Source organism: Trichoderma camerunense, assembly GCF_050948025.1.
Source record: "Trichoderma camerunense strain CBS 138272 chromosome Unknown V8C40scaffold_13, whole genome shotgun sequence".
Lineage (NCBI taxonomy): Eukaryota > Fungi > Ascomycota > Sordariomycetes > Hypocreales > Hypocreaceae > Trichoderma > Trichoderma camerunense.
Genome location: NW_028145357.1, coordinates 145,594 through 170,733, shown reverse-complemented (window position 1 = coordinate 170,733; position 25,140 = coordinate 145,594). Strand labels below are relative to the sequence as shown.

At 52.4% G+C, this 25,140-nt stretch overlaps 9 protein-coding genes across 9 annotated transcripts; 5 read left to right on the top strand and 4 right to left on the bottom strand.

The window, feature by feature from the left end:
• Positions 1 to 85: 85 nt before the first annotated feature.
• Positions 86 to 1,438, bottom strand: V8C40DRAFT_250033 (DEAD/DEAH box helicase family protein). Its single transcript, XM_083216878.1, has one exon. It carries the CDS (start codon positions 1,016 to 1,018, stop codon positions 554 to 556), a length of 465 nt encoding a protein of 154 aa, XP_083071084.1. The 5' UTR covers positions 1,019 to 1,438; the 3' UTR covers positions 86 to 553.
• A 57-nt stretch (positions 1,439 to 1,495) lies between these two features.
• On the bottom strand, positions 1,496 to 1,976 carry V8C40DRAFT_250032 (uncharacterized protein). The gene has a single exon (XM_083216877.1). It carries the CDS (start codon positions 1,885 to 1,887, stop codon positions 1,555 to 1,557), a length of 333 nt encoding a protein of 110 aa, XP_083071083.1. The 5' UTR covers positions 1,888 to 1,976; the 3' UTR covers positions 1,496 to 1,554.
• A 2,548-nt stretch (positions 1,977 to 4,524) lies between these two features.
• On the bottom strand, positions 4,525 to 7,124 carry V8C40DRAFT_51733 (Endonuclease/exonuclease/phosphatase). Its single transcript, XM_083223065.1, has 2 exons — positions 5,847 to 7,124; positions 4,525 to 5,787 (listed from the first exon to the last, which is right to left on the bottom strand). Exons 1-2 carry the CDS (start codon positions 6,742 to 6,744, stop codon positions 4,607 to 4,609), a joined length of 2,079 nt encoding a protein of 692 aa, XP_083071082.1. The 5' UTR covers positions 6,745 to 7,124; the 3' UTR covers positions 4,525 to 4,606.
• Positions 7,125 to 11,907: 4,783 nt separating this feature from the next.
• Positions 11,908 to 14,177, top strand: V8C40DRAFT_51659 (class I SAM-dependent methyltransferase). The gene has a single exon (XM_083223063.1). The coding sequence runs from the start codon at positions 12,021 to 12,023 to the stop codon at positions 13,839 to 13,841; it is 1,821 nt and encodes a 606-aa protein (XP_083071081.1). The 5' UTR covers positions 11,908 to 12,020; the 3' UTR covers positions 13,842 to 14,177.
• On the bottom strand, positions 13,992 to 14,947 carry V8C40DRAFT_250023 (electron transfer flavoprotein regulatory factor 1). The gene is made up of 4 exons (XM_083216876.1): positions 14,824 to 14,947; positions 14,511 to 14,654; positions 14,425 to 14,437; positions 13,992 to 14,216 (listed from the first exon to the last, which is right to left on the bottom strand). The coding sequence occupies exons 1-4, from the start codon at positions 14,873 to 14,875 to the stop codon at positions 14,162 to 14,164; spliced, it is 264 nt and encodes an 87-aa protein (XP_083071080.1). The 5' UTR covers positions 14,876 to 14,947; the 3' UTR covers positions 13,992 to 14,161.
• A 108-nt stretch (positions 14,948 to 15,055) lies between these two features.
• V8C40DRAFT_51642 (uncharacterized protein) lies at positions 15,056 to 16,696 on the top strand. The gene is made up of 3 exons (XM_083223062.1): positions 15,056 to 15,586; positions 15,659 to 15,820; positions 15,881 to 16,696. Exons 1-3 carry the CDS (start codon positions 15,239 to 15,241, stop codon positions 16,298 to 16,300), a joined length of 930 nt encoding a protein of 309 aa, XP_083071079.1. The 5' UTR covers positions 15,056 to 15,238; the 3' UTR covers positions 16,301 to 16,696.
• A 1,648-nt stretch (positions 16,697 to 18,344) lies between these two features.
• Positions 18,345 to 19,054, top strand: V8C40DRAFT_250016 (uncharacterized protein; the record flags this gene model as incomplete). Its single annotated transcript, XM_083216875.1, has 2 exons — positions 18,345 to 18,557; positions 18,870 to 19,054. Coding segments are annotated over 2 exons (348 nt in total), but the record flags the coding sequence as incomplete, so codon positions are not given.
• An 844-nt stretch (positions 19,055 to 19,898) lies between these two features.
• V8C40DRAFT_250015 (uncharacterized protein) lies at positions 19,899 to 23,421 on the top strand. Its single transcript, XM_083216874.1, has one exon. The coding sequence runs from the start codon at positions 20,317 to 20,319 to the stop codon at positions 23,224 to 23,226; it is 2,910 nt and encodes a 969-aa protein (XP_083071077.1). The 5' UTR covers positions 19,899 to 20,316; the 3' UTR covers positions 23,227 to 23,421.
• Positions 23,422 to 23,885: 464 nt separating this feature from the next.
• V8C40DRAFT_267633 (uncharacterized protein) lies at positions 23,886 to 24,834 on the top strand (the record flags this gene model as incomplete). The annotated part of the gene is made up of 2 exons (XM_083219867.1): positions 23,886 to 24,530; positions 24,598 to 24,834. The coding sequence occupies 2 exons, from the start codon at positions 23,886 to 23,888 to the stop codon at positions 24,832 to 24,834; spliced, it is 882 nt and encodes a 293-aa protein (XP_083071076.1).
• Between the last annotated feature and the right edge of the window lie 306 nt (positions 24,835 to 25,140).

Here is a 25,140-nt window from a genome sequence, read left to right as displayed (position 1 = left end):
AATTGTTGGCCACATGTCCTCGTTGCTGACAGGTTTGGCAAAGGGAATAAGCAACATGCTTTGTTTCACATTGGAAAGAAACGTGGCCAAGGTTGCCGCATTGCGAGCAGAGCAGCGGTTGCAAACACTCATCGGCATTGTGTCCTTGAACTTCACAGTTGCGACACACGCGGTCTGGACAAGTTGCGTTATGGCCTGTTTGGCCACACCTCGTACACTCGCACTGGACGTTCGCCATATGTTCAAGTTTTGCAGTGCATTGGTCCGACGTATGGTCGCCTTGGCAATTGATGCGCCCCTTCCAACTCAATGTGAACACTCCCCACGGACCGGCTAGGTCGTCCGGCTCCTAGCACCGGGTTGGGTATATAGTTGGAATAATTCCAATGATTTCCTCTGCTTTGAATTGGTCTCGGGCTGGGTCTCTAATGCGGCCAGCATCGCCGTAGAAGAGGCTGTTGCTGATCTTTGCGATCGTCCCCTTGTGGTTCTTGTAGCCTGTGAAATTGGGCGTGACTGAGACCTCCTTGTCGATTAGGTTGATGCTGCCCGGCTACGGAAATAACATACTAAGCAACACCAGTTGTGTCGAACTGTTGTAGTATGCATTTCCTAAAGGGAAGTCGGAGTCGCACATGGCACAAACGTAAATAGAGTCGAATTTGCTAGAGAAGTATAATCTGGTCTGCCGCCGGGTGTCATGTAAAGAGATTTCAATCTTTCTTCTTGTTCTCGCTTCATAAGGGTATAGGTCGCTCTGTCTGTCCATGCCCAGCTGGCAAAGGAGAACGCCTTCGGTCATATACGCGAGCCGAGTCTTCTTCTGCTTATTTTTGTTGATCATACTGACACCACCAATCTGGTAGCCAACTTCCTCGCCAAGGACGACCCCCATCTCGTCGGCAATTCGACTGGCGAGTTCGGTTGCAGCCAGTCGGCGCGGCTGGGTGCAGGCAATCTGGATCCCACTTCTGACCTGGGTTGACTTGCCAGAGCCAGTTTCGCTCGACAAAATCATCGCCTGGGACTTGTGATAGTTGTCCAGGATCTAGTGATATAGCATTCAGAGGAGCGGCACCATCACCTGTGATCCACTGATACATTTGCTCTGAGTACGCATCGCAACGGTATACAGTCTTCATCTCGGACATGTACAAATATTCACGCGCCCATTCATGAACATCGCAAAGCCGAGACAGTTGAAACCAAGAAGGAAGGAGAGAAATGTGTCTCCGATGAAGATGCAAGCATCAAGATTGGCAAGGGCAACGACAAAGTCGTTGCGACCGAAGAGGATGAGTCAGATTCGGACACAGGCGATGAACCTGTTATATATTGTCATGGTGGAATAATGAGTATGAATCCGCAAAATGGGGGATGGAGGTCAAGTGCGGCCTCGAGATGTGCGCAGCTTGCGGGTCTTGTGTGATCGTCATTTGCTCGCGAATTCGGTGAAAAGTTTCGAATAAAAGCGGCCATGGCTCCGATCTCATCGGAATCGCCTTCGGCGAGGGAAAATATTGCGGGTGCTCTCCTGCGGATTCGCCAGGATGTTCATGGCCAGAATGAGTTGCAGACTTCAGTGCTGCATATACACATGCAACTATGAAATGTCTTTCCAGTGTAACCCAAGTATTGGAAATCCTCCAAGAAATCTTCGTAAAGTAATTTGATTCCCGTTTTGACCAGCGATTGGGAGCCGCAGTCTAGCTTCTCGCCACGCTCGATTCTGCCTAATTGCTCGACAAGATCCTCGTAGCGTGGCGCATCGTTATTGAGCATCAGGTATTCGAGGGCTGCATGGTGTAAAGAACGGTCTATGTTCTGGCGAGCAGCCTTGCGTGTTCTGTCGTACGCATTGTGGATATCCAGTGAGATTTCATTCATGGCGTGAGTTGCCAAAAAGTGATTCTCATTTGTCGTATTTTGACAATCCTCTTCGGCTCTGGATTGTCCAAATGCTGCTTCGAGTGGTGACTCGTGCCGACGCAGCTTATCTCTGTGTCTTCTCAATCCGTCAGACTGCTGTGAAGACGTTAGATGATATGTGTCATCTGTTCTCCGGGAGTTTGCGACTTGGGTAGCAACAGTAATCAACCGCCTAGGAGATCGGGGAGAGGCTCCGTGCTTGAGTAATTCGAAATGATCAAACTTACAGGAAGGATACTGGTAGTTTGATTGAGGTTGGGTATGTCCGAAACAGGGTCGTGTCGAAAAGGTAAAATGTTAGTGCGCGGCACCAACTGTGAGGATCCATCCGCGTCACGTCCTTGTTGTGACGATTGTTCCATGGAGGTTGTTTGCTGTTGATGTGGCCTCTCCTTAGGTTCGTCCGTCCACTCTTGTATTTCGTCGGTGTTCTCTTCGATCAGCCGTCACAGATCAGTTAAAGAAACTGGCATGGCTACAGAAGAAGTCGTCGAGGAGCTTCAGCAGTTGAGCAGCCGGCGTCCATACGCTGAACATATCCTCTCCGGTGTGCTTCACATCTCTATCAGTCTCATCCATTCTTCCATTCAGAGCGCGTACGCTTACCTTGGATGAATCATCATCGGTTTTGCGGAACACGCTTCTCTGTGTCTGGTGGATGGTGCTTCATCGACCCTCGTTGATGTTTCCTTGCTCTCTTTGGTCTTCTCGTCCTTATACAGAGGGTGCTCACCCAAATCGATCCCCCATAGTGCAGCTGCAATGACGGCTGATGTCCGCTTTTGAATGGCGTTCTTATGGCCATGGCAGCACAATCGGCTGGAGAGTGCTCATCAAGTTAAGAGCGTTACAAGCCTAACCAATCTTCCATCTGCAAGCCAAGACGAAGTCAGCCCGGCTCCCTCAATCCTTTGCATTAGGCTGTGCTTGCGTTGTTGGGTGAAGAGCGCCTTGTAATTATTATCCTGATCTGCAACAGCCATCGGTCCAAACTGTTTCGTGTCTCCAATGTGAATTGTGGGCGTATTAGAGTTTTCATCGCCTCTGTGTCGTCGAGTATTTTTCCAAGTTCCGTTTCTCGTAGTGAGGAGCGTTGCCGTAATGGATTTGTCGCTATTAAAGACAATTAGCCTCGCACTCTCTTACAACACGGGGCTTCCGAGTCAAGTACTTACATTCAGTGTGATTTGGTCGTTTCTTAAAGATGGTCATCCAACCATCGCAATGCGATTAGGGAGCTGCTTGCTGCAAACAGCAAGATCTGTGGTGGCTAGGTTGCCAGTTCTGAATCGAGGCTCAAATGCGAGTTCTGATTGACACATTCAGTGGTCCAAAGATGGATGGGAAACTGCGCCAGGTAGTCTCTCTCCTTCTTCTGTTGTCCTGTTGTCCTGTTGTCTTCGTAGGGTGGGATGCTTGGACTCATTCTTCCCAAGCATAACGTCGGCCGTTGGTGACCGTTACTTGGCATACTATGCGAAGAGGAGGTCAATACCACTTCTCCAACCATCATCATTGATTGTCAAGCAATGGGCAAGAAAGATGTGTAGAGTCACAAGGATGGGGAAGGAGGATCATGACATTCATACATACTGATTGATAAATCTCTTCGTAAGATCGAAGTACCTGGGGATAAAGGTCCCTGTATTCATCGTGTACTTGGAAAATGTTTGGCCGGTCTCTGAATTTGACCGTTAATTCTTTGATCGGGCCAACGCAAATTCGAGTTGAGATCGCAATTCCAGCTCATCAATTCCGTGATACTAAATCCGGCATATCACTGGAATCAGTTCGCAAGCACCATCGATGATTCCATCTGTAAGTAGAATAAAGGAAAAGAAAGGAATGATTGAAGAGCAGCAAGATCGGAGGAAACGAACAGTCTTTATAATTTTCAAGACAGCAATCTCTTTCCCAACAATCTCTCGTCACAAGCAGTGAATGAGGCTCACTCTCACCGACTAAACGGATATCAACGTCAGATTCCTCATCATCCACGCAACTCTCCGCCTTCACAAGGTGATGTGAAACGCCAGCAAAAACAACGTGGCATAGACAACTCAGTCATCTCACGGCAATTTGCATCGATTCCAGTCTTCACCGACAATTGACGCCTTTCATCATCGGATTCTCACAGATCAGACGTCAACACCCGCACGTCTTACCCTAAACTAACAACTCGAAAACTCTCATTTTCACTCAACAAGAAGTACCTAGCCTAAAGCAAAACAAATTCACATAGTACACTGGCCAAGCCAATAATAAATAGTGCAAAAAAGCGCATCAACTCCTACCAGTCCTATACAGAGCCGCTGTTCCCCCCGCTTCCACCAAAACCCCCCCGTTACACATACATTGTTACAGTCGCCTACTTTCCTGCCGTATCCCTTCCTCCGCTAGGCCGAGAGCCACGCTGTCACTCCGCACGAAAAACAACAAAATTAAAAAAGAAAAACGAGGGGAAGAGAGAGATAGATAGATAAGAGGTGAAGAAAATGATTCCGTAGACTCCATTTACAAAACCCAAAACTACATCCAGATTTCAGGCATAAGAGGTTTCCATTCGTTCAATCACTAGCGGTTTCGTCCTACCCTTTGTATCCTTCTATCCACGCGACACCACCCACCATGCCAACCAAAAAGAGAACGAAAAAAGAGGAGAGGGAAAATGAGAAAATTATTCTGACACTTGTTTCTTGTCTTTGCGGTTCTTGATGACAAATTCAGACATGATCTGGATATGATCGGCTGGGAAGTGCCAGTTGGGGAAAGCTGGGATCCGCTTCATATATGTCGGGTCAGGAGGGCCCAGCAGCTCGACAACTTCCAAGGTGTTTGCTGAATACCAGATGTAGTCGATGACGTCGGCGAATCCGGGCGTGTAGTTGGTAAAGGGCAGCTCATCCGGTGTGTTCTGAATGGGTGCATAGGAGTCTCGCAAGCTGAAAGGATGTTCGATACCGTCGCGAGTGAAGCTTCCGTAGTGGAAGCTGGTCAGCTCCGTATGATCTGGCGGCACGCGACCCATGCACATAAGTTCCCACACCGAAGAATCTTTCGTTGAGTTGAAGTCACCACAGACGATGAGTGGAATGTCAGTGTTGGATCGGTATTCTTGGCTAGGGCCTGGTTCAGCTTGCGGCGGTGGCGGTGGCTCGTCACTATCCTCGCCTCTCGGTAATGTAATCATCTTCTTGTCTTTGACAGCAGGCCACCTTGCGTACTTCTCTGCCAACTTGGTCACATGCTCCATTAGAATACCCGTCTGGATCAGCTTGACGTCTGCCAGTGCCGAGTCCCACGTGAGATGTGCGTTGACCAGGATGATGCGAGCACCCGTCAGTCGGGACTCAAAGAAGCAAATAACAGCAATGTTGTCTTTTGGCATCACGCGGTTGAAGACGTCATGCTGGTTCTTCATGTCAGGTCGGTTGATGGCAATTGTAGCAAATTCAATCAACTGCTTGTCGAGCAGGATAAATTTGCTCTGCTTGTAGAACACGGCGCAACCATCAACAGTTTGGGCATCCTTTTCAGACATTGTCTTGGCTCTGGACTTAGGCCAATGCACACCCTTGTAGTCCATCTGTGCCAGTTCAGGGCTAAGGTCCTCCTTGAAGGCATCGGTGGAGACTTCTTGCAGGGCCAGGAAGTCGGCATCTCGTATCCGCAGCTCTTCCAGGATGCAGTTCTTGCGATATTCCCAGCTCAAAGCCCCGGTGGGCGTGTAACCATACGTTTGCGTTGTTGCATACTTGTCACAGAGAATATTCCATGAAAAGACCCTGATTCGTTCTAGCGATTCGGGAACGTCCTCCTGAATGATGATTTCTTTTCGCGGGCTAGGGGGGAGAGGAACTGGGAAAAGGAGAGGTTAGCAAGGAGTATGAACAAAAGGACGATTGACAGCGACATACTTGGAGCTCCTTCCATCAAAGCATTAATCAGGCTCTTTGTGCCCTTTTCAATGATTTCCTGCTTTATGCTGGGTTCTAATGGATTGCCTTCAATGCCGAGCATTTCCAGCTGATGAAGAGAGCCAAGCTCAAAGGGCAACTCTTGGAGGTTGTTATTGAAAAGGAGCAGCTGCTTCAGGTAAGTACACATGCCCAATTCCGGGGGAAGTTCGCTGATCTGGTTGAAGGAGGCATCTAGGTGTCGGAGTTGGCGAAGCTCTCCAATTGCGTTGGGGAGGCGAGTGAGCTTGTTGGAGGCGATGTAGAGTTCGTTTAGAAAATGGTACCGGAAGAGCTCCGAGGCGAGATTTCTTAGTCCCTGGCCGCTCATATCCATATTGTGCCAATCTTGGCGAGTCGTCCCTTTCTCCACATTCAACGGCCTTCTCATATCTGCCGGATCGTTCTCGCTGTCCGCCTGGGTCTTACCGTTGGAGGGAGGAGGGCCACCAATGCCCCTGTTTTCTGATGCTTTAAGTCTGGCATAATAGTGCGGCTGCTGCTGTTCAGTCATGGCAGAATGCGCCCTCTCTGCCTCCTTGTGAAGTCGCAACTGTTCTTGCCACATTTCATTCTGCGGAGCCTGCCCTGCCCTAGCATTGGTCGCGTGCCCGTTTGAGAGGCCGGCAGAGTTGAATGAGGCCGAGCTTGAGAGGATACCGGAAGCGAAGGATGAGTGATGGCCCAGCCCATTGGCGCTGGGGAGGATATGGTCGTGCTGTAGCCCTTGGTGATGCTGGGGCTGGGAGGGGTGCTGATGCTGCGCATGCTGCTGGAAATTATACAGCATATTGGGCATTCCCCGCCCCGCCCCATTCAGCCGGGCATTGTGTCCCTGCTGGTGGCTTTGTGAGTACATGCCGCAGAGATTGTGTTTGACGTTTTAGAGGTCGGCTCTGAAGCCGCGGCGTTTCAGGACCGCGCCGATGGGCGGTTCTGAGAGTGGCCTAGGCTGGACTATAAGGATATCGGTCGAGGAAGGGGGTTGGCGAGTCTGTCGTGGCAAGCCAGTCGGGAGCAGATGTCATTTGTTGTCTAGTACGCGTTGAAGAGTGATTGGAGCAGAGCCCGGGTCGGGGAGAGGGTGGGAGAAATCTTTCCGCTAGACGCGCTGTTCGAAACGAGGGACGCAGGACGGATTATCGCGTTTGCGCATGGGTTCGGCGAGACGGGAGCCCTAGCATATGCAACTGTGATGGGCCGGTGCAGTCGAGCGGATGTGAAGCCGGATCCGATCTCAATTGTCCATGGATAGCTGAGCTCGTCTGAATCCCGGGGGCGAGGCTACGTCGTAAGCTGGCCGAGGTGAGGAGTAGCAAACCGCGGGGTTGGGGGGGTGGCGTAAAGCTCTGATCGGAACAAGGAGAGTTGAGAAAACGGCGAGACAAGAGGGGGCGGGCGAGAAAAAAAATCCTGAGGTTTTGGATATAACAAGTGCAAACGGTTTGCCGCGAGCTGAAAGGCGACTGCACAGGGAGATGTCAGCCAATGTCTTTGAAAGTCAGGACACGCGAACGAAAGCGGGAATTGGTGAGGGTCCCACTGCAAAATGGAGGGGCCACGTCCGCCAGGGCGACTCACAAATATGAAAAAAATAAACGAGCGAGCGCAATACTGAGATGTTACCACTAGATAAGATGCAACTAATACCTGTGCGGAAGAATAGTGGCTGTCGATATCGAGAGTTGGAAATTCCGGGCCGCTTTGGAGTTGACGATGTGCTTTTGGCGATGACAAACTGCGTCGAGAAGCTGGAAAGGCGAATCACGTGCGGGAGTTGCTCCGCATGAACCGAATCAGTGAGAGTAAAAGTCACGTGATCTTATCTATGGCGTTTTGAAGTGCGATAACAACTACATGCCAGGTTGAAGATCTGGTGGGCTTTGAATCAACTTTATAGTCATTGCAAGCCACGTTTGTTAATTAAAGTGAAGTGCAGAGTGATTTGGTTCAAGAGGCCACGTAGTTTTTTTTCTCTACAGAGGGAAAGTTTGTCGACCTTGAGCTATGGAATACAAACCACCACCTACATCATGTGTTGATGCCTGTGTGCAAGTCTAGGCACTGGCCAGATCTAAAAGTGTGAACAAAGCATCTTGAAATAGATACTTGCACACATAGTTTGCAGGATGTGGGTGCACCTTATTATTTACCGGACAATCTCACATCGGGATCATCAAACCGGAGCTACTTCTGGAGCGATAGCCGGGGACACGCTACGACCGTATCCATAGACGCGATATCTGACATCCAATGCTCAACACATACGTAGGAGTATAGAGAGCTTTACAGCTTACACTGGATTAGTCCATAATTACGGTTCAAGTTGTTGAGTAATATTATAATAGCAATCGACGTCATGCATTTTCAGAACTCAGTTGGTGCCGTCTCCCAGTGGAACAAATTGATGGAATTACAAGAACCAGATACACACGTCCTTTGTCGTCGCCAGCTTATCGCCCAAGTGCGCAATTTGTTTTCTCTTGCACGAAAGTTGCAGCCAGCGCAAGACTACTAGGACTCACGGAACTTTAACCAGATGCTAGTCAAAATCTTGACCGCATAAATCCTATTTCACATGGGATTCTGCAGTCAAGAAAGCCTCGACGGCATGAGGATACCTGTCGCGGGCCTTATTCCCCATTCGGCGTCGGTGCCGAGACTTGTTTGTCGAGATTAGCACTTTATTCCTTTTCGCTACTCGCGTTCTGGGCACGTCCTTTTGGCAAAAGGAAACTTTTAGGTAAAGCAATGTGAAGGCACTGTTATCGGGAGTTTCAAGCATGCAAATAGTCGGTGGCGGCCGTAGCGAGTTGGGTCTTGATCGGAGAGACAAGCCGGAGCATAGTCCCGTAATGTCTCTTGCCGGCATGCACATGTGATCATCGGCAACACATCCGCAACGGCCTGCCTTTTCCTGGAACATGTCCGAACACGATAGATGGAGTTGATCGGATAGAGAGAATCGCAACCGAAAGACATGGATATGGACATGGACATGTCAAAGCAGCTGATAGCAGGCGGCAGGCTGTGGTTGGTTAGATGGGGCATGGAGGGTCTTATCGACGACGGTGAGAGATGCTTCAAGACGTCACGAGGCCACTTGCTCGGTGAGCTGCTGATGCACGGTAATGGTGTGAGTTCAGGGATTTGGCGGTACGCGTCTTGGTTTGCCTAGGTATTCTCCCATCATCTCTTGATCTAGTAGAGAGCAGCGAGGAGGGGCTGTTGATATTGAAGTAACATAGTGGTAGTCACGTTCAACACGTCTAAGATCATCTCATCTGAAATCAATCTGCGAGGAAATTATATCGACAGCTGACGGCATGCTCGTGTGCTTGGAGCTCCATCGGTTCCCGTCTTTGCTGGCCAGCCATTGGTCCAGCTCGAGGCTTGGAATCAGCCGCTTGGATGACGGCGGATCCTGCTAGGAAGAGCCAAGAATTTCTGATGAACTGAACTAGAGCTGCAGCCAACCAAAGAAGCGAAGCGGCCTGCTGCACGGGCCCCCAAATTGGAGAATCCGTTTACCGCAAAATGCTGCGAGCCATCGGGCGAGACAAAAAGACAAAGACAGCGAGAGCACAAGCACAGACTCCAGCGATGAACGCGGGGAAAACGCAGGGCTGCTCCACACATCCCGGGCGGGTTGCTGCGGTCGCAACAGAAATGGCACGCAATTGGCAGCTAATCGAAGGGCTAGCAGCAGGACTACTGTAGCAGTTGTAGCTAGCTGTAGGTAGTAGCAAAAGCTAGCAGACGACGGAGCAAAAGAAAAAGAGAGAATGGCAAATGGAACGCTGAAGCAAGCTGAAGCAAGAGGCAGAAGCAGGGTCCAGACACACCTTGGTGAGATTGCGAAATTGGGCAATCGATATAGCTCCAGGAAGATGCATAAGGTGGCGGGAACAGGACGGGGCTGGCTGATGGGCTGAAGCAAGACCCAAGAAATGCCGAGATAAGAAGGGCCGGCCTTGGCTAGATTGCATTGATTTCAATGCGGTAACGGGGGGAACTTTTTGATTTGCTCATGCTGTGCTTGTGCTTGTGCTTCCAGCTTGATAGTGAGAGTGAGAGGGAGCTCCAAGCCACCAAAGACCGGTGTGACGTCTGATTGACCTCGCCGTCGTTGCGTGCTGGGCTGGAGCCAGAGCCCGCCTCTTCTTCTACCTCCACCAGCCAACCAACCTCTCCCCTACCTCTATCCCATCTCATCTTCTTCTTCCCTATTTGTATCCCGTCACTTTTTGCATACATGCAGTCTTCACCTTCAATGGAAATCACCTGCCGCGCTGACTCAAGTGCATGAAGACCGCCGTCGATCAGATGCAGCAGGCTCGCTAATGGCACAGATACGAATCGAGTCTCCACACAGACGTCGGTCAGAGCCAAGAAATTCCCGCGCTGCAGCCTTGCTTGTGCTGTAGCAGAATCGCTGCGGACGCTTAAAGCAAACGGCATCCCCAAGTCGACTCGAAATCGCACGGGCCGAACAAAAGAGACAACAATACGATCAGTACAGGCCTTGTCACGTCGAGGTCGCTGCATCGTTGCATCAAAGGCACACACCACGGTGCGCAGTTGGCACCTCGTCTTGCCCTCTTCGCTTCGCTTTCACCGTGTCCAGGCGGTTTGGCTGCCAATCCGACGCGGTGCGCTGCTAGGGGTCCATGCTTCCTGTTGGTTGTCTGTGACGGAGTGTGATCAAACGTTGCTGAAAACAACGGCAATCTGACACGGCGCCGACGACTTGCAGCAGTTGAAACGTTGAAACAGGCACTCTACAGTACCCTGTGCCATCTGGTTTTGGCACCATTCTTCAACCGCCAGCCGTTGTCGGATGATACGTCACCTCGCTTCATTGCTTGCTTCTCTAGGACGTGTTTCTACTGTACGAGTACATACGAGCGCTTGCACTGCTTGGAGCCATAGCACGAGGGCATCCTCGTACAGCTACTAGCACCACGCCACTGAATCCGGGGAATTTCGAACACAAGCGAACGGCAGGGAGCATTGAACCCGGACAGAGAGCGGCAAATCGGAAGACCAAATAAAATACAAGGGAGCAACGACGACACCTTCACAGCCACAACAGAGACGAACGCCAGGGACTTGCACGAGAGTGTTACAGTATTGTACTGACGAGCAGCTGCCAAATCCAGGCTTTTTGCGCACGTCTGCGTCCGCATCCACCTTGGGATCGCGTCGTTCTGCACAGACAAAAAAGAGCTCCAGGTAATAATAACTCGCGCACCGCGAATCCCACACGCAACACAACACAATACAGAGCGCGACAGTGTCCGCACCGGCTTGTTTCAAAGACAAGGCCAGGGACCAATCTGCAGTCCGACGGATTGGGGGGCATTACAAAGACAGCACCACTAACACGACAAAATAAACGCTCCTGTTCGCTTCCTGTCGACTTGGCCCGTTTTGTTTACCGGGCGCTTACCGGCGCAAAACCTGCAGAGAGCAGCATTTCCGCTTGTGCGCCGGAACCGTCAGTCCCTTGTCCCGCGGTCTCAGAATCGTTCTAGAAGACCGGCTCAGCGTCCCTAGAGGGAATCGCCTGCGTTGGTGAGCCCTCTTGACAAGCAACGCGCCGGCGCTGATTGGCCGGTATCGCAGCCCGGCAAGGCCGTTTGCGGAGCCTGCATGCATGGGAGTGTCAGTCCGGGCAATAAAAAACTGAATTCGAGTTGAGACAGACGACTCGAAACACGGCCTCGAATCGGGGGGCACGCGCCGAACCCTGACGCTCGAGTTGTCCGGGACTTTGTGCGGCCTTTTGCCAAGCAGCAAACACGGCAGCGTCTCTTGTTCTGTTGCCCCTGGCCGGCGCCACAGCGGGCGAAACCCCTTTGGACTGCAGCAAGACAGGGGGAAACAATTGCGGAACTGCCAGGGCATCGAGTCGTGTGGGCATTGAACGGGGCGGCACGGCCATTGAGCACTGTACAGTACGATACTGACTGCTCACAACCAACCTCAGTCTGGTGCTCGCTACACTGTGTGCCCTCGTCCCTCGACCCCCCAGCTCACTCATTCAATTAATCGACACCTGCTACACCCCCATACCGCGACACGCTGGAGCCCTCCAGGTCCCGGGGCTGGGGCCCACCGACGACGCCCACCATGTCCGACTACAGCGCCGTCTTCCTCTACTCCAGCACTCTCGGCGCGCTGCCCCTCGACAGGAACTTTGCCAGGGCCGCGCGACGAGAAAAACAGCACGCCCGGCGCCCCAATTCGACGTCGGACGCTCTGCATTCTGTCCCAGCGCGACATTCGCGCAGCTCCAGCAGCCACTCGCAACTGTCCAGCTCCAGCTCCAGCGCCCTCGGCCCCGCCGCCAGCGCCTCCGTGGGGCCAGACAGCGCCAGTTTGCAGCTCAGTCCAGCAACCAGCGCCAACACCAAGAAGAGCACAAGCACCAGCGCCACCGGCTCAGCAGCTTCTGCTCCAGCCTCGACAAGCTCCAACCCTTTCTCTCCTCCTCCTCTCCCCCATCCTCATACTCATCCTCCTCCCCCGACCCCGACTCAATCCAGTTCTACCGGCAGCAGGGCCTCCAGGACCTTCTCCCGCCTGCATCGCGCCAGGCTCAGCGGCAGCGCTTCCACTGTCGTCGATGCCGCCGGTAGAAATGCAAACGTCCAGTCGCCGCCAGAACAGGACAACAACAAACAAATGACGGGCTTTCCCACCAGCCGCGCCGAGTCTGTCTCGTCCGCCAGCGGCCACACGCCCGCCTCGTCGCGCACAATCCTCTCGACCGACCCTTCGGCCACCGACGGCCTGCCTGCCTCGCGGCCCTTTGTCCAGCGCAATGGCCGCACTTTTCTCAACGACCACACGCTCGTCTACCCCTTGCCCTCGGATCTCACCGAGTTGCACAGGCAGGTCCTGCGAACGATGCTGCTGATCCAAGTCATTGGCGCTCCCGTGCTGTCGCCGGACCTAATCAAGAAGCCTCCTCAGCGCGTCCTGGAGATTGGCTGCGGGTCGGGCTTCTGGAGCAACATGTGCCACCATTACTTCAAGAGCCGCGGCCACGGCGGCTTGTCCTTCACCGGCATTGATATTGCGCCGTTGGCCCCCGACAACAGCTCCAGCACCTCGGACGACGCTATGAAGCCCAGCCCCGACATGCAGTGGAAATTTGTCCAGCACGACTTGCGTCAGATGCCCTGGCCGACCCCTTCTGAGGAGTACGACCTGGTCATGGTCAAAGATGTGAGCTATGCTGTGACCAACAAGATGATGCAGCCCTTTATTGAGGAGTGCGTTCGCATGGTCAGACCGGGTGGAACATTCGAGATTTGGGAGTCGGACCACGTCATTCGAAGTCTGCGACCCCATGTTCCCACGTCCACTGTTTCGGCAGAGGATGCAGAAGAGCAGGCCGCCGCCGCCAGTCTTGGCGCCTATGTCATTAACCCGCAAACTCCCCTCTCAGTCCCTTCAAACAACTACATTGCCGAATACAACTCGTGGTTGACGAAAGCGCTGGAGAAGCTCGACATCAACCCTCTTCCCTGCACCGTTATTGGCCCAACCCTGCTGCAGGAATACGAAACCTTGGGCGACGTGCGTTCCCGGAGAATAGCCCTTCCTCTGAGCGAATTCCGCTGGGAGAAGGAGGGCATCGGCGGTGTCATCACCACCGACAGCAAGCCCGAGTCCAAGGGCAAGGAGGCGTCGGCACCAAAGTCGGACAAAAAGACGCTGACGGCGGGGCAGATTGCGCTGCGTCAGACGGCTTTGCTGACTCAGGTGCAGGAGATGCAAGCTCTCGAGCCCATCTTGCGAGATGTCAGCGGGAAGAGTCAAGACGAGTTGGACATGTGGCTGACCAAGATGATGAACGATCTGATGGACGAGAGCGGCACGTCTCTGGGAGAGTGTCTCGAGTTTGGGGCTTGGTATGCGAAGAAGAAGAAGGTGGCTGCATGAAAGAATGAACCAAGGTCATCAAAGTAATTTGTTTTGAATAATTTTCTGACTTGCGTTTTCTTCTTTGCATCCTCTTTTTTTTCGTTTGTTTTTTGGGTGGTGAAAAAAAAGGACATTTTTTTGGATCAACTCTGATTCTACATTTGATGTGCATCTATGGCTGCGAGTTTTAAGGAGGGATTCTCTTGTTTTATATTATATACGTCCCACCAGCGTCTTTACTTTATTCTTACAACATTATTCCCGTTTGAACCAACAAAGAGCGATGCCTGTTTATACTATCCTATATATTTATCCCTGCATCTGTTCTTTGTTTCAACTCACGCATCGCTGTCATATCGTTTTCTCAATGCTCGATATCGTTTCAAGTAGTACCTATTATACCCCCCATCGGAGATTTATTAGCAATTTGGAAGAGTTGAGGATGGCATGTATATGGTTTTTTCGTTTTGGATTCTTTGTAAATGAGTGCAGCGGTGCTGTAGATTGGCATTCTGTGGTGGTGTGGTTGCGTGGTGTATATTCTTTGATAATATTGGCATGTACTTATCTTTCATCACGATGGGCTTGGGGAGGATCTTACAGAGCTTCGATTTCTATACAAAACACTTTGTCAATGCTTCTTGATTCTATAAATCATGATAGTTTGTAATTGGTGAGAGTATTTACCTTTCTTTACGTATTCAGCTTGCTTGATGCCTGCGCGAATCTTGTCCTCGTCTCGCTCGGCGGCACGAGACATGAAGGCTTTATGTAGACGAGGGCGGAAGTAGCCGTATCCGAGGGGATATTCACGACCAAGATATAGTAATTCTAATGGACATTATTCAGTTTATAATCGTTAAGTATGAATTTGTTTAGAATTGAAAATGCGACGCGATGTGTTTGTTGTGATGTTTTGTTCGGACATGGTTAATACCCTCGGTAAATTTGACGGGAAATACAACATTTAAATGCCGTCGCGGGCAAAGATATCGCTCACCTTTATATATGGCAATGACTTGCCTCTTCAGCTCAGCATTAGGACGCATCATGGCTCTCGTCTCAAGACCACATTCATGCTGCAACCAAATAAAGAGAGACAAAAGATCAACCTTCAAGCTTCAAGCTCCAAAGAAACAATGTCATCACCGCCCCGCCACTTTCTCAACGGAGCTAAAATCCCAAGTCTCATCTCTTCCAGCCTATCACAGCTCATCTCCATGCAAGGCTGAACAAACGCCACCTTTTTCGTCGTCGCCAGCCTGCATTTCATCATCATCCGATATTCACAACTATCTCATCCCTCTCTCTCTCTCTCAAAGTATCCTCCACCAATTCGTGCAATTGAATCATCTCCTTAAATAGCTAAACCTTCCTCTCCCCATCACACATTCTCCTTCACAAAAAAGAAGACGATGCCGCGCCTCCCTCCAGCACTGCAAGTCTTCCCCACGCTCACCCGCTTCGCCCTCCGTCCCCGGCGCCTGGCCGAAGTCCCCATCGGAGGCCCTGCAAACAGCGTCTCAGCCCAGGCACTACAGCAGAGCGCGATACATTTGTACCATGACCTCGGCGTGCTGGTGTTTGCGGGGTGCTCGGTGAGGGAAGTGAACCGGATAGGAGATGTGCTGAGGGAGGTTGTTGCGTTGGGGGGGCAGGGGGGGTTGGTGACGAGGCTGGATGCGTGGGAGGGCGAGGTTGTGAGGAGGAGGGAGGAGGGTGTGAAGGAAGGGGATGTGTATAAGGCTTTGGATGAAAAGAGGGTGAGTGATTTGCGTTGATATCTGGAGTGAAAGGTGAGGATTATGAGAGGGACGAGGCTGATTGTGTTGTAGACGGGGATTATCAAGCCTACGGCTTTGCTACGGCTTGCGACGACACGGTTTGAAGAAATACTAAAGGAAAAGGTGCCGGAGCTCAAGACTGCAAAGGACATTGATCTTCGAGAAACACAAGTCATGGTCCCGGCATCACCTCCACCAAGAGGAATTCTTAACGTAAGATAGCTTCCCTCAGCTTCTTTGTTTAGCTACAGTACAGCTCACGCATGGTAACAGAAAACGGTTAATGGACTACGCCGAGTCCCCATTGAGTCCTTCACAACAATTGGCGTCAACCGTGTCAGCGGCTTCACCATCGGAGAGACACGCTTCTTCACCGTCGGCTCAGGCAACTACGTTGGCGGAGCAAGGGCAGACTACATGATGCTAAAATACAGCGAGGACAAGGCCAGCAAGGACATCAGCGTGACGCCTTACTGGGGCCACGGAAAGCTCAAGCAGCGGCGGCGAGCTAGCGACGAGACACAGGGCGCCATCTTTGACAACGTTGTGAGCAAGGTGATGCAGCCGCTGTGGGATGTGGAACGCAGTGTCTGGGCTACTAAAGCAGAGGAGCTGGAGAAGAAGAAGAACAAGGAGAAGAAGGAGAAGAAGAGAAGGGGAGACAATAATACCCAACCAAAGACTGCGGCTTAAGCGCTTGTATAATTAAAGAAAAAGGCAGAATAGCATGTACGATGGACGTTTACGAGTTATGAATCCCTGCCACGAGAAATCCCGCGTAAATAGGGTGGGGGGTGAAGAAGACTTACTGGTTATAGTGGTTGTAGGATGTATATGTTAGTGATGGCTTCACAAAAGCAAGCAAGGCAAAGTGGGTGTAAACACCGCATATCGGCAGATAAGACCTGTCAAATCTCCCCCGCTCACCCAAATGCCGCGCTTTTCACCGGGCACAGATTTAGACACCAAAGTCGCGTGTTTGATGGAACCCCTCATCTTGCGGCATGGGGGATTGTCCTCACGAGGTTATTGGTTGGGACGGGCAGAGGAAGAGGTTATTGGTTGGACGACGGGTAGAGAAAGAAAGATGCCAAGTACTCTGTACTACCTCACAAGGTAGCAGTCCAAACACGCCATTTCCAAGGTTCTGGGATCCCCCAGAACTGCCGAACCCAACCGCGCCCAGCCCTGGAAATGACGGGATAGGAAATGACGGGATAGGAAATGTGTTGGTTGTGAGCGCCGCCCGAAGCGATGCCCGGTGCCGATGCGGAGGTGATGGGCAAGATAGTCGGGTGGCACTTAATATTAGACGTCAAATATGCAAATGAGTCAGTAATATAATATAGTGGTACCGTAGTACTGGATTCTGACAGCTAGGACGAATGTCGCGGGAATAAAAGCTCCATGTCGAAAGGAATTGAACGTCCCAAGATCGGAGCCGCAGCCCCTTAATGCCGTCGTCTGCCCGGCTCAATGCGAATGACACCATCCAAAGCCCACGATAAAGTCAGGAGGTCACGCTGGTCGCAAGCCGCTCGTCCGCGTCTGAGAAGATGGGCTAGTCGACGACGATCACTTTGAGGCAACGAGAGCGAGGGTATCGCGGGGTATCGTGACCCGAGGAGGGGCAGCTAGCCGACTCTCAACCCTGCTCTGAGCAATTGTTTAGCATTGATAGGGCAAGGCAAGGCAAGGCAAGGCATGGAATCCTTCGTTACGGCATGTCAAAAGAGGCGTTCCGCATTACGGTATGAGATGCTGGAGGGAATTGATCAGTAAGTAAGCGAGTAGCCGATTCGATGGGGAGAGCTGGTGAGGTTGTCTGCCTGTCTGTCTGCCTCTGCCTCTCTATCTCCCCCATCTTGCTCCGTCTCTGCTCCCCCACACAAACAACCTCGCCCAAGACTAGAAGGATTGCCGTCAGCTGGCTTGGTGATTTAGCGTTCCGGGCGGCTGAGAGGCTGGATCGGAGATTTGACCCTTGGGCCACGATTACGTTAGCGGCCGTGCAAGCAAAAAAAGGTCGATGCGATGCGATATGCAATGGTCAAAGCCAAGGAGCGGTCAGAACAGGCCAAGTGCAAGTTGCATGGGAGGCAAGAGTCAGCACTCATGCAGTAACTCGCCTGCTGTCTGCCGCTTCAATGTCACGCTGATTCTAACCCCCTTTAGTGGGATTGAGGCATCGTCTGTATGTGCAGCGGCAGTTCAGTCAGGGATACAGCTTGCACGGAGTAGCATTGCTAGCAACTAGCAGCAAACAGTACAAGGACCGTGTCGGTGTGTTTCCGACGAGGACCCCCCACTTTTCGTGATCGCTGTACTGTAGTGTAGAGTGTGAAGAAAAGAAAGAGTCTGCGCAGGGAAATTGGAGGCTCCATCGGGCCAGAGATTTTTCAACTGTTAGCGCCTACGATTGAAGAATGAGAGCGAAGAAGAAGAAGCTTGTGCGTCATTAGCGGCAGCGTGAGAATGACTTGACAGCTGATTTCTTCTCTTTTTTTTCATTTTTTTTTTTTTTAAATTTGGCTTGCAAAGAAACATAACATCTGAAAGCGGGGGTCCCCTTGAACAGCGCTTGCACGTGCAAGCGGGATGATGTACCGAGTACATGTACGAAAGCGTCCTTTCGAAACACGGAGCGCGTGCCCATCGGCTTTTTCTTTGTGCCAATGGTGATTGGTCTTCCTGGATGGCAGCAGCACGAGATGAGCGAATTGCGGCTTATGGCCAGGGACTTTTTTTTATATCTCTCAATTGCTGCTGGTTCAGCCTATGCTACAGTACGACTCTACTGCTGTACACATTTGAAGATCTATTGACGCTGCTTTATTTCACTTACACTTTTTACACTTTGCAAGTACCAACAACATGGCGACTGGGGTCCCCCCTCGGAAGGGGCTGGCAGCGACGTCAGATCCCTTGCCGCTGGCCCTCCTTTCCGTTGGTACGTACCGCATGGCAAAAGCTTAACCCGCCCTAGGCCACGCGCCAGCCTATCGAGAGTTTTTCCGGCCAAGAACAGCCGACAGCCTCAATCCAAGTCCCGACGTGGCCTATGAGCCAAACATCAGATTCAGCTGTGCGCTAAAATGGGCTTTGCCAGAAGGATCAGTTGCTGCGTCGTTTGCCCGTGGCCCGCTGATCCGGCGGCTCCGGGGGCGACAACCGCTGGAGCTGCTTTGCTCCTGGGGCGCTGAAAAAAGCCCACAGCTGTTTGCACCGTTCGGTCTCGGGGCGCTGCTAATTCGGCTTGTAGGTACAGTACATACAATTGATGAATGATCGGACGTTGGCTCGAGTTCATACCGGCTGGGGGAGGTCACTCGGCGTCCCGGAGAGCTGCAAGGGATACACTAGAGGCCTATCGACTTCCTCCCCCTGTCTACTTTAGTTGCCGCGCTTGCAGCGAGTTATGGGCATTTCTGCCGTGATCAATCCAGCTTAGTAGCCTTGTGAATCGTCAAGGTATGCTGGTCCGGTATTATACCACTTGCTGTACTGTGCTCATCACACTCTGCTCCTCTCCCGGAGTGGATTATGCTTGTTATCTACCTAAGGTGCTCCTCGAATGTCGTGGCTCTGTCATGTGTCAGAAAACATTGAAGGCGGCGCCAACGGCTGGAGCACAGTACGGTACATGTACGTTGCTGACTGACTTGTACCTCAAACTGCACTGCATTTGTACCCTTTCGCCGGCCCTAGCAGTCGGACGGCTACAAGTCGTCGGTGGCGGTACCTCCTAATACTCCGTCAAAGTACCTCTGCCTTAGTAGCCCAGCCCAGCCCATCAGATGTCTTCGATCAAATGCTAAAATTGATCCAAGACATGATTGCTCTCCAACGGCTCTGGAGGATTGCGTCAGCCGGAAAAGCCATGAGCAAACCCACCGCTTCGTTCCATTGCATTGCATTGCCTGCCTCCTCGCATTCTGGTTTAGCTGGGAGAATACCGGGGGGACAGGGGATGTAGTATCGTAACCCGCAAAATGTCCGTCCAGTTGCTTGCGCTTGCATGTGCCTTGTGCCGACTGGAAGCAAAGTACGAGTACAGGTACTTGTACAGTACATCCGCTGGCTTGTGAATCCCCACATGCCCCCTTAGCGCGCTGTAGAACGGTAGATCCAGGGCCCGCCCTAGCGCCTCCTGTGCCCTGGAAGCCCGCCCAAAGGCCCTAGAGCTCTGGCGCTGCAAGCCCTGCAACACGGCGGCTGCCCCCTCTACCACGCTCTAATATTCCCCGGTTCGTGGGTACAGTCGCTGCTTTTCGTTTTTTTCGCTTCCTCTACCACTTCCAGCAGCTTCTGTCTTGGGGGGTCAAAATCTCACTCCTCCACCCCGAATTCCTCGCAACGACGACGGCTTCTCGATCAGCGCCCACCGACGGCACATTGTTTGGACCGTGCAAGGCAAAGTGCCTTGTTCCCTCTCTTGTCCAGCCGCAGACACACGCCAGCGGTCTCCGAATGACGACGACATCCTGCAATTATCAGCAAACCAACTTCAACTCACCTTCTCCCCCACCACCAAAAAAATAAGGGCAACAATCCTTCCCGCAATCCGACTCCAGCACGCCGACAGACCAGCACGCGCAGACTGAAGCCAGAGGAAAGTAAACAATTCCCTTCCCGCTACTGCTGGCCCTGGCCTCGAAACAGGTCCTAGGGTTGCTCGGCAGTCAGTGGGGGGAGAGAAGCAGCCGCGCATGCCTCGCGCATCGGGATCGAGCAAGCGACAGTCAGGAGCCGCTCATCGCGACACCAAAGAGAATGGGCTCGTAGCCCCGGCAAAGCGAGTTACTGGCAGGAAGAGCCTCAATCCTCCCGAGGGCCCTGCGAGGCCGGCCGATCATGGCGCGGGCCACGCAGGGCCGCAGTTTGTGCTGCCCAACGGCGTCTCCAAGGCCGCCATCGACTTCCACGACCGCTCCACCGATGCTCGCAGGGCTTCCGTCGGCAACTACTCTGAGACGTCCACGTCCGAGTCGTGCACTTCTCATATAGGCTCCGGTTCTGCTACCAATGTCGACGGCGGTCATCGCCAGATCGACGTCAACGCCCTCAAGAACGCAGACGTCCACCGCGATTCCGGACCCATCGACATGGTGGCCACTGTCCTCAAGACGCTCCCTATGCAGGACACGCTCGCCATCCTCATCATCCTCATGCAGCTCCCGACGCTTTCCCTCTCCATCATCTACGGCATCTTTACCTGTCTGACCTTTGTTCCCCCCGTCACCACCAGCTCGGGCATCAACCTCAACTTTGCCGAAATCTTCGATGGCCACTCCACCATGCCCTCCCTCGTCACCGTTGTCTGCATGGACTTCTTCTTCCTCCTCGTCTGGCTGTTTCTGTGGCAGCCGGTCCAGGACGCCATCTTGGATCTCGCCAAACCCATCATCGCCATCACCCTCGGCGGCGGCACCACGTATAGGAACGGCGGCTCCCGAGGCCTCACTACCTGTTTCATCTGGATCGTCATCAACCATGTCATCCGCAGTACGAGAACCCACTGGTCCCGGCTTGCTAGGCATATCCCCGAGGACTGGCAGGTGCCTTCTGCCCTGAGCAGCACGTTCGAGTCGACCTCCGTCATGCACGATAAGAGAAGCGCGTTTGCGTGGGTTCGGAGCGGACTGGCCATACACATCTTGACACAGGGGCTCGTAAGATATATTCGTGAGTGGTACTTGAGGAGAGAAAAGGCCAACGCAGCGTCTGGCCAGCATGATCCCGAGGCAGGGAAGCCCGTAGCAACCATTTCCATCAACGGTGAGATTGCCCACGACACTGGCTTTAATACGCCCGACACGGAGACCGGATGCCCCCCTCAACCGGCAGCCCCCGCCTCCACCAACAAGAAAAGAAGAAAGCAAAGCACGCAGGTCAGGTTGCAGCAGCCACTATGGGCTGCCCTGGCCAGCACAAAGATTGTTGTCATGAAGGAATACGAGTCGTCCCACGTGCCCTCGAAATCACTCGGCGTCAACACGACGGACATTCACAACCTCGGAAACGCACCTTTCAATACACAACCTAAGCAGATATGGATCTCATATATCGGTAGCGACGAAGTATGCTTCAATACGAGCCACTTTCCGGATCTAGACGACGAACCGCCACTCCCTACCACCGCCAACGGACACGCAATCACGCGGCCGGCCGGTGTCGATACGTCCAAGCCCTTTTACGTCAAAGTGAACAACGCATTCTGGCAACCTACACGCATCTTCCCTGTTGTCGAAGCAGACGATGGCGGTCGAGGCGGTACCCGTTGGACAGGAGACATTTATGGGCTCCGCCCATCGTCCAAATACGTCTGTGAGTTTGTGGATATCAGGACTGACAAGGTTGTCTTCTCCACAAGCATTCGGACCATCAAGGAACCCGCCCGAGAGAATAGCAACGTACCTGTCGCCGTGTCTGGCTCTCAGCAGTCACTACAACCTGATTCCCCCGCCACCACTCTAAGCATCTCCATTGCAGCCGCAGAAGTCAGACTCAACGACGAGAAAAATCGCCTCAAGACGTGGCGAAAAGAATGGAAATCGAGAATCAACGCTCTCAAGAAGGAAAACGAGCTTACGGACAACCAACTAGCCTCGGCCGGCCACAGCGATGACAAGTATAGACAAAAGATCCGCCAGCAAGAGACCCAGAAAGCACAGGCCGAACGCGATACGGAAACCCAGGCCGAACAGCTCAAGAAGTTTGACGGTTCGCCAGAGCTAGCCGAGAACAAGAAGAAGATGGAGCGATCCTACTCGGGCGAGAAGAAGCTCTATGATGCAGCGCAGAAGAGTTTTCGCGAGTACAAGGCGACGCTGGAGAGCGAGGTCCAGTCCAAGGACAACGAGAAGGGCAACCTCAACACCAAGCGCAACAAGATTGCCACTCGCATTGCCAAGGTTGAAAACGAACTCGCCAACATCACCGATGCAAACAACCGGGGTCTCAACGAGGTGGAGCGCCGAAAGCGTGAACGTGCAGGCTGGCAGGAGCAGATTGTCAACTCGGACAAGTCATTCAACGATCAGCTGGGGCAGAGTTATGCCAACAACAATATGAAAGCTGAGCATCTCCGCAGCCTCCAGAACGAGTTGCAGACAGTTAGAAGCTACATGAGCCAGGCCAACGGCTTGCCTGTTGACATGGCCTCACTCGAGTCAGCCGTCCACGTTCCCTTCCATTCGCCTCAGCCACAGCAACAACAGTTGCCGCAGCAGCAGCCGCAAACTCCTTGGAATCCGAACCCTGCTGCTCCCGCGCATTTCCCTGCCAGTGTCAACTATTGGGGAGGCGTAAATGGCGAGAACCACTCCTCCACGTCTCTGTCGCTGGGTCCTCCCGGCTTGGCAGCCTGGCAATCCCCGCCCATGACCTCTTTTGAGCTCCGCGGCGCCAAATCGCGAGGCCGCAGCTCTAGTATGCTCAGCGACGTCAGCGGTTTCACCCAGCCGAGCGACGAGGAGCCTCGTTCTCCCGTCGGCATGGGGATTTCACGACGCCCCATGTACACGAAGCGGTTCGGCGTGCACGACAGCAGACGGAGCACAGGCAGTGGTGGCAGCGGTGGTAGTGGCAGCATGGGCGATCCGTCCAGCCCGGCGTGATGGCATTTCTTCTTCCTTGTCTATTTGTATTTATGCTTGTGAGTCTGAGAGCTAAAGGTTGTCAACGGTGCTGTTTGTCTGGCAGCGTTTCCTCACCGTGGGGATCAAGCGGGCTGGCCAACGTGCTGGAAGCGATGAGTATGTAGTTTGGCATAGTCGCCTTTGGTTTGATGAATGAAGCAGCGCTTTGCAGAATCTGTGTGTCCCCTTTGCCGTCCCAAGTGATGTAACTGTGGCTTTTTTAGAAGAATGATTTGCATAGATGATGGTATGTCTGTCCTGTAACGATTGGTCCGTCTGAAATAGATGGGCAGCGGTTGGTATATATATTACCCCATGGCAAGGCTCGGCCAACAAGAATTAATCTATGCTGCCTGGAGCGGTTACACGAGTCCTATGAGGAGTAAGTAGTAAGTCGCCCAATCAATAATACCTCTCTGACCATTTTCTATATATCTGAGGGGAAGGTGAGCTGTCAGGTGCCTGTTGGCTGCATTATGGCTGGGCGCAGGTGAGGAGAAGGTGAGGAGAAAGTGATGGGCCTCCCAACGAGAAAAAGATCAGGTAATCTCGAGGTTTTATTCTCTCTACTCTTTTTTTTTTCTCTTCTTTCTCTTTCTTTCTAGATTAGTTGATGGTTCTTTTTATGATACCATACAATGGCCTTCTGCCCGCCCTGCAATCGAGTGTTCAAGAACGACGCCGCGCTGGCGATGCATCTACGAGACAGCAAAGCGCACGACTCGGACCCAGACCCAGCGGCGACAATAGAACAAGAGGAAGATGCCTGGAAGTGCGTGCGCTGCGAGACGGAGTTTGATTCGCAGGAAGAGTTGACGATGCATGTGCTTTCGTCCGAGAAGCATTTCGCGTGCATGACGTGTTTGGAGGGTGGGCAGTGGGAGGACTTTTTGACGAAGAGGGCGTTGAAGAGCCATATGTGGGGGAAGCACAAGCAGAGAATTGATGAGTCGAAGAAGGATACTAAAGGAAAGGGGAAGGCAGAGGTGCGAGAGACGCCACTAGATGGGTTCTTCACTTCGTTTGCGGGATTCGTGTACGATCCTCATTTGTCGCCGGAGGGCTCGTGGAAGAAATTGAGGAGATTCCAGGGCTGGAAGGGTCTTTCGCCTGATGGTAGGAGGAGTGATGAGGAGAATCATGCATGGGGGAAGTATCAGGGGGCGCTTGTGAGGGAGGTTGAGATGTGGTTTGGGGATGAGAAGGATTTGACGGCTTGGAGGACGCTTTGTAAGGCGGTGGGGGAGGTTGATCCGCCGGATGAGATTCGAGAGTGCAAAAAGGTATGTGTTTCCTCTATTTCTCTTGATTCTTTTGATAGAGGCTGATGGGAAGCATTTTGATGATTAGATTCTTCGGACCACGCACGTCAACATTGTCGACTTGATCGACTGGGGCAGGAAAGGCGGGGATGAGAATGAAGGGAAGAAGGTCAGGATATTCAAGTCTGTGGGGGAGCTGAAGGAGTACACTGTGGAACACGATAAGGTGTTTGCAAAGAGGTTGCTGAAGCAGTACCACGGAGGGAATGTGGTGATGAAGCATCTGCTGAGGGTGTTGTTCACAAAAGGGCGGGTGATGCGGTGAAGTTGGCGGCATGATAAGATGCTGTGTGCTTCTGCGGCGCAGTGCAATTCTAGTCTAATAGTCTATTCTAAAGGTTCTATTCTAAAAGTCTATCTACTGTCTGATATGCCGTGCCATGTTGTGCCATGCCTGAGTCCTTCAAACCACATGTTCTCAACATCTACATACTCTTCAACTCCAACAGCATCAGTCCCGCAATCACCTCCATCATCTAAACTAACCTTCCAACTCTAACAGCTCCGGCCCCCCCAATCATCACCATCTTCTAAGCCAACCTTCCAACTCCAACAATTCCTGTTCCCCAAT

Bases quoted from the DNA above. Each gene is read 5' to 3' on its own strand.
- V8C40DRAFT_250023 (XM_083216876.1), bottom strand. From the start codon at position 14,875: ATGATGCGTCCTAATGCTGAGCTGAAGAGGCAAGTCATTGCCATATAT. The intron at 14,655-14,823 runs GTGAGCGATATC...AATGTCCATTAG, and splicing joins AGTCATTGCCATATATAAAG to AATTACTATATCTTGGTCGT.
- V8C40DRAFT_51659 (XM_083223063.1), top strand. From the start codon at position 12,021: ATGTCCGACTACAGCGCCGTCTTCCTCTACTCCAGCACTCTCGGCGCG.
- V8C40DRAFT_51733 (XM_083223065.1), bottom strand. From the start codon at position 6,744: ATGTACTCACAAAGCCACCAGCAGGGACACAATGCCCGGCTGAATGGG. The intron at 5,788-5,846 runs GTATGTCGCTGT...TCCTTTTCCCAG, and splicing joins TTTGATGGAAGGAGCTCCAA to TTCCTCTCCCCCCTAGCCCG.
- V8C40DRAFT_250015 (XM_083216874.1), top strand. From the start codon at position 20,317: ATGCCTCGCGCATCGGGATCGAGCAAGCGACAGTCAGGAGCCGCTCAT.
- V8C40DRAFT_250033 (XM_083216878.1), bottom strand. From the start codon at position 1,018: ATGATTTTGTCGAGCGAAACTGGCTCTGGCAAGTCAACCCAGGTCAGA.
- V8C40DRAFT_51642 (XM_083223062.1), top strand. From the start codon at position 15,239: ATGCCGCGCCTCCCTCCAGCACTGCAAGTCTTCCCCACGCTCACCCGC. The intron at 15,587-15,658 runs GTGAGTGATTTG...ATTGTGTTGTAG, and splicing joins AGGCTTTGGATGAAAAGAGG to ACGGGGATTATCAAGCCTAC. The intron at 15,821-15,880 runs GTAAGATAGCTT...GCATGGTAACAG, and splicing joins CACCAAGAGGAATTCTTAAC to AAAACGGTTAATGGACTACG.
- V8C40DRAFT_250032 (XM_083216877.1), bottom strand. From the start codon at position 1,887: ATGAATGAAATCTCACTGGATATCCACAATGCGTACGACAGAACACGC.